This window comes from Prionailurus bengalensis, chromosome X (assembly GCF_016509475.1).
Source record: "Prionailurus bengalensis isolate Pbe53 chromosome X, Fcat_Pben_1.1_paternal_pri, whole genome shotgun sequence".
NCBI lineage: Eukaryota > Metazoa > Chordata > Mammalia > Carnivora > Felidae > Prionailurus > Prionailurus bengalensis.
The window spans coordinates 127554126-127560416 of record NC_057361.1 but is presented as its reverse complement, the minus strand read 5'-3'; the positions used below and the strand labels follow the sequence as shown (position 1 = coordinate 127560416).

Sequence of the window (6291 nt, the reverse complement as noted above, 5' to 3'; positions counted from 1 at the left end):
TCTCCTTTCCTGCCCACGTCCCTGCCCTTGGACATGGAGGCCCGTTGTCAGCTCTCCGAGGTTAAAGCCTCTGTAAGTAGCGTTGTGCCCGTGCCCTCGCCTGCATTCCCAAATGCGCTCTCCGTGCCCCGTGGTGGCAGTTACTGTCCTAAGTAGTTACAGCAGCTTTGGGTAAGGAGTCAGGAACCCTACAAGTAAAGCGCAAACACGCCTACGGGTAGCATGCGATCCCCACCCCAACCCCAAAGCAAAAGGGGAGAAGCAACAAAGCCAGATGTCGACCCCGGAGGCCCCCAGCCGGGGGAGCCCGACCCATACCCAGCAGAAGGAGCCCACACGTTAAAAATAAATGGTCTTTTTATTGCGTGTCCACGAAAACAAAGTCGGGGTGGCTTTTGGCTGACCCCCCCCAACGAGGTGACAACGGACAGGAGGCATGCAATGACAACAACCATGTTCTCCTCTCGGGGAGAAGAGTCTTGCCCTCCTGGGCCCTAAGGGTCAGAGGCAAGCAGGATCCAGAAGGCTCCAGAGGAAGGCCTGCCCAAGCCCACCGTGCCATGGAGGGCCTGGGCCTGCCACCTACCCCGCAGAACAAGGGGAGCGAGCGGTGCCCGGGGCCAGGCCCGGCGCTCCCAAGCCAGAACACACAGAAAAGCCCCCACCCCCTCCCCCAGCAAACACTACTAAGGCAGTCAGCCAGGACTTCTGAGAACAGGCGGCCACGAAGCCAGAGCCTCAGGGCTCCGTCCAGAAGGGATTGCCATCCTCAGCCTGCAAGGAGTAGTAAACAAAGAGCAGGAAGGCGGCAAAGACCAGGAACAGGAGCAGCTGGCCCCAGAGGGGGACCTGGCGGTCCTGGCCCAGACCGGCCCCAGGGGCCTGCTTTTCCGGCCGGATAGCTCGACGAGTGAGCCACGAAGTGGGGGAAGATGGAGAGGAGGACATGGGGGAGGCGGAGGAGGAGGTGGGATAATAGGATAGGCCCAGGGAGCTTCTGGACACGCTGGACACAGGGCGGTAGTGCGCGACGCTCTGGTAGGTGCCGTCCCGGCCATACACGGGGCGCTCCCTGAGGCAGAGAGGGGAGCGGGTGAGCCGGGCGGGGGGGGGGGGGGGGGGGGGCGGGGCGCCAGGGCCTGGAATCGCACCCAGTGCCTGGTCCTCCCTCCTACTCACCTATCCTTGCTCTCCTCTTCAGAAGAGAAAAGACTGTCCTCACGCACCTGTAGGTGAGAGTCAGGAAAGGAGACCAGCAAACAGGTCGGCGTGGCCTGTCCTCTCCCTCAGTCCAAACTCTCCCAACCGGCCTATTCTGACCAATCCTTAAAGGCCCAGACCCTGCCCCTCCCGGGACCCTCCTGAGGTCCGAGCCCTGTGTCTGTAGGGTCTGTAGGGCTTTGTTGCTTGCTCCTCGCCTGTCCTGGCTGCCTGCACCTTACTTTCTGCCCCGAGGTTCCGAGAAAGAGCTCAAAGCTAGATCCCAGATCAGGGTGGAAGGCCGGTCCCAAGTGCTCTAGTCTCTTTCTTTTAACGTGTATTCATTTTTGTATTAAAATTTTTTTCTAATGTTTATTTATTTTTAAGAGAGAGAGAGAGAGAGAGAGCGCGCGAAACGGGGAGGGGCAGAGAGAGAGGGAGACACAGAATCCGAAGCAGGCTCCAGGCTCCACGCTGTCAGCACAGAGCCCGACGCGGGGCTCAAACTCACGAACTGCGAGATCATGTCCTGAGCCGAAGTTGTGGGCGCTAAACGGACTGAGCCACCCAGGTGCCCCTAATGTTTATTTATTTTTGAAGGAGACAGAGACAGAGCGTGAGATGGGGAGGGGCAGAGAGAGAGGAAGATACAGAATCCCAAGCGGCCTCCGGGCTCCGAGCTGTCAGCAGAGAGCCTGACCAGGAGGCTCAAACCTACAAACCATAACATCATGACCTGAGCTGAAGTCAGACGCTTAACTGACTGAGCCGCCCAGGTGCCCCACAAGTGCTCTATTCTTAACAGTTCTGACAGCCCCCCAAAGAACGGTCCTGACCAGGAAGGTGTTTGCTGACCACACCTCTCTGGAGGCACGGGGGCCACCATTTGTCCCAGCAGCCCCCCCCCCGTTTTATCCGAAGGCAGCTACGACCCCCTCAGGTAGCACCCAAGTGCTCAACGGCCAGCTCACCTGGTGGTGAAAGGTGTCTGTGTCTGAGAGTGAACTTGGGGGCTGGCGGAACCCCTTCGAGGCGCCCACAGGCTCGGGCTCCCCATAAGTCCTGGTGCTCAAGTAGCTCTCCTCATAGTAGTCATCACCATAGCCTTGGGAAGGGGTGGGGGACAGGGTAGCAGAGGGGAGAGCAGTGCCCCACCTCGGCCCAGTGGACCTAATCTGAATCCCATTTGCCAGCCTGTGGCACCGTTTCGCCCCTCTAGGGCTGCCGAGGGTGATGTGGGTCGAGATCCCAGGCTCCTCCCGACACCAGGGTCCCTGAGGGAGTGCCATAAAGGTGGCTGGGTGCCCGGCCCATCCCGGCCTTACCCTTGCTCTGGTAGAGTAAGGCGTCCTCTTTCTTCGGCAGATCGTACATATCCGAGTCCACTGATGCCGAGTCTAAGTCTGAATGGGGGGGGGGGCCGGGACCATTTGCCCCCGAGGCCCCCCTCCTTTCCCCCGTGCCCCTCCCTCCCGGCCGGCGCCCCTGCTGCACCCTCCCGACCCCGGCCTCCGTGGCGCCCAAGCCCCGTCCCCACGGGAGGCCAGGTGGGGCTCTGGGGCGGGGGCCTCACCCGAGAACCGATAGGAGAAAGACGACGCGGACGAGTTCGGGGGCGAGAGCCTCCGCCTCTGGGTCTCGTACTCGAAGATTTTCTTTTCGTAGAGCTTGCGGGTGGAACCTGGCCAGACACGGGACGCGGAGCGGTCAGGGGCGCGGGCCGGGAGCCCGGGGGCGGCGCGGGGAGGGGGCCCGCTCGCCGCCGCGTACCCACGACAGGCCCGTGCGGGATGTTGTACTGGCGCAGCACGGCGGCCAGCTCAGCGTCCGACAGGACCGCGTAGTCGTCCATGGCGGGCGGCGGGCGGCGGGGACCCGGGGGCGGCCCGGGGCCTGGCGACGCGGGCCGAGCTACGGCTGCCTCGGAGCGTGGCGGAGACAGCGCGAGCGCCTCGGGAGCGGCGGCACTCGCGTCACTCCCGCGTCACGCCCGCGTCACGCCCGCGGGCTCTGCGGACGGCGCGCGCTGTGCGGGGCGGGGCCGGGCCGCGAGCAGCAGCTGGTGCGGATCGGTCGGGCCGTGGGAGCAGGCGGGGCGGGCCTGACGAGCCCTGACGTCACAAACGGGCAGGATAGGCTAGAGGCAGAAGGGGGCGGGGCGTGCGCGGAAGCCCGGACCGCGCACGCCCGACCGGCCGCGGGAACGGGCGGGGCCGCGCGCCCCGGGAAGGGGGCGGGGCCGGCGACTCTAGAGACACGGCCTGCTGGCGCGTTCGGGAGGGACTCGAGAGGGGAGCTGGGCCTGCGCGCGAGAGGAAAGAGCGTGGGCTCGTCGGGACGTGGGAGCGGGGCGGGGTCTGCGGCCGAGGCGTCACCGGCTGGTGTGTCACGGCCAGAAGGGAGGAGGTAGTGAGGGTGCCTACGCAAATCGAACCGGTAGAAACCGGCCAGGACAGGAAAGCCGCGCGGGACCGAGGCGCTGGGCGTGGCTCGCGCTCCCCGAGTCACGTGGACTCCGTCCCGTCCCCGCAGCCCCCGCAGCCCCCCGGCCCCCTCCCTACTCGGGACTCCCGCGCCTGGGGTTTCCCGACCGCCCCTGCAGCAGCGGGACGGGACCCGATCCTAAGAGCGAGCCCTTGGAGACCGCGGATCCCAGGCCCGGCGCTGCTGCCAGAGCTTCACGCCCGTGCCCCCACGCCAGGGAAGCGGCCGCGCCACAACGCCTGTGCCAGGCCCGCCTTCCCGCTCTACGCGGTCCTGGCCCGCGCACCTGCGCCCGCCGTCCCGCCGGTCCCCACCGCCTCCCTCCCTCCCCACTCCACTCGGGAGGAAATGGGGCACTGGGCCAGGAGGCCGCCAGCACTCCAGGAGCAAGCAGCCTTGCAAGGGACTGGGCGTGCCAATGGGCACTGGCAGAGGGCCGAGTGAGGCGCGCAGACGGCGAGTGTACGCCTGACCCACCATGCCATCCACCTGGGGCGCTGGGGGTTTGCTCTCCTCTTGCAATGCCTGTCCCCCCCCCCCCCCGCCCCGGTAGCCCCAGGAGGCAGCCTGGTGGTGGTGGTGGGGGGGTCAGGGCGCCTTCCAGACCCAGAGGGCCTGCTCACGAGTTCCAATAAGGGTTGGCAGGCTCTGAGTACTTGGGTCTGGGTGGGCCTCGGCCCCGTTGCAGCACAGGGGCAGGTGCAGAGACAGGGATCCGGGGTCCTGATGTGGGCGAACCATGGAGGGCTTCAAGGCCTGCGGAAGAGCGTGGACTGCTATTAGGAAATGGTGGGGGCCTTGGTCAATAAAGAGCTGTCCCTGGGGAGATTGCAAAGGCGTGATTATAACAATCATATCGTGAATGAAGCCAGCTCATGGAGTGTCGGTCCAACTGATGTACTCCTCCCTGGGTAGGGCCAGAGCTGGGAGCATAGGGAGAGGAGGTATTGTGTCTGATGTCAGATGACAGCTGGCGACCAGGAGATGAGGGGAGGGCTCTGGTCAAACCCAGGCTGCTAGGTCCAGCTGGTGAGGGTCACAGACTGGTTCTCTGTGAGTCATGGGGTGGAGAAGAGGTAGCCACACACGGAGTGGTGAGGAGATGTGGTCCTGATGTGAGCACACGCAAAGACCCCCAGAAGAGTTGCAGCTGGCTGGGTTTTAGAGTATACGCAAAGCCTGCTCTGTCTCTCGAAATCAGAGGCGGAGGTGTGTGGCTGCCGAGACAAATGCATGGCAGCAGCAAGGGGACAGCCGGGGCAGGGCGGGGGCTTGCTGTTCATCTTTCAGAGCAGGGAAACACATGGCATTCGGGCTCGGGGCGCTCAGAGGCTGCCTCATGGAATTGTGAGTTTTGGCAAGATCTGATTCCCGAGCACCTCTCCAAGCCTTCTTCTGCAGTGCTGGCCCCTGTCCCAGAGGCCCGGTCCTCCTCCACGCCACCCCTCCCCGTAGGGATCCGAGCTGTTTCCTTATGAGGTCAAGGAATTCTAGGTTTGCCTTCTCCCCAAGGAACACCCCTTCCCCCGGCACCTGCCTCGGCACTCTGCCTTTTATGTCCCACCCATTGCCCCGCTATGGGGTCCCACCACGGATGGCACCAGGAGGCTGAACCGTGATGGTCCCCTGCGCCCACCCCGCAGGCACCTGTAGCCCCGATCCAGCCCCACTGCCGTGCAGGTCTCTTCTAGACACCAGAAACCAGGAAAGCCCTTGACCATTGGAGCTGAGAGGCCCTCTGCACCACCCCCATCACACAGAGGAGGAATTGGAGGCCTAGACAGGGAGGCGACTATGCGCAGGGATCTCCAGTGCAGCAATTCCAACATGGACGTCCCCACGGCTAGTATTTAGTTCTCGGGACAGTGACCTGGACGGTCTGGGGGTTCTGAGTCATCACAGGGGCTGTTGGGGGAAATCTTGGGCCTTCAGCAGAGTCTTTCTGGGAAGGGTGTGCAGAGGTAAAGAAGAGGAGGAATTTCTCTGGAACTTCAGCCAGACAATTGTTGACTGAGATCTTTAACATTTTAAGATCAGAATCTTCTTGATACTTTAGTTTGATATAAAACTTAACTTTTCAAGGATGTTAAGGATACTTTGGATTTACCTAGTGGTATTCAAATACTTTGAAACATTGCTCAGATAGGAACAAAAGTCGTAAGGGCAGGACTACTGTGAAAATAAGTACGCGGAAGATCGTCACAACCGATATCAAACCTTCGCTAGAGAACAGCGGGCGCCGTACAAACGTTCGCTTCCCCCCAGCCTGTCTGGGTCGTGTACGGAGGAGGAGGGAGGCAGTAGTGTAAAAAGAGGATTCAAATGGAGGTGGGGGTCCCAAGATCCGGCCACGTGGCCGTAGCCTCCGTGGTGAGCTCCACCATTACAATGTCTGTTTCTATCCCTGAAGGACAGTCTTGGCCATAAGCGCCGGCACAGCCACCTCACAGGCCTGAATTCATGGTGGCCATCCACGCTCATCTATCAAGTGACAAAAATCCACTGGTCTCCCCAGCAGTGTGTGTGTGTGTGGGGGGTTCCCACGAGAGGGAGCAGCAGGAGACCCTGGCACTGCTGGGAGATCCCACTCTGGGTCAGGGTGGAAGG

At 62.5% G+C, this 6291-nt stretch overlaps 1 protein-coding gene across 1 annotated transcript; it reads right to left on the bottom strand.

Annotated features, from left to right (window-relative positions):
• Nucleotides 1–339: 339 nt before the first annotated feature.
• EMD (emerin) lies at nt 340–3298 on the bottom strand. Its single transcript, XM_043569888.1, has 6 exons — nt 2971–3298; nt 2774–2881; nt 2526–2603; nt 2172–2305; nt 1180–1226; nt 340–1072 (listed from the first exon to the last, which is right to left on the bottom strand). The coding sequence occupies exons 1-6, from the start codon at nt 3050–3052 to the stop codon at nt 739–741; spliced, it is 783 nt and encodes a 260-aa protein (XP_043425823.1). The 5' UTR covers nt 3053–3298; the 3' UTR covers nt 340–738.
• Nucleotides 3299–6291: the final 2993 nt, after the last annotated feature.

What these genes read in the sequence shown, in the direction of transcription:
- EMD (XM_043569888.1), bottom strand. Translation starts at nt 3,052, where the DNA reads ATGGACGACTACGCGGTCCTGTCGGACGCTGAGCTGGCCGCCGTGCTG. An exon ending in CAGACACCTTTCACCACCAG is followed by an intron (nt 1,227 to 2,171) that starts GTGAGCTGGCCG and finishes TCTCACCTACAG; the next exon opens with GTGCGTGAGGACAGTCTTTT. An exon ending in GAAGAGGAGAGCAAGGATAG is followed by an intron (nt 1,073 to 1,179) that starts GTGAGTAGGAGG and finishes TCTCTGCCTCAG; the next exon opens with GGAGCGCCCCGTGTATGGCC.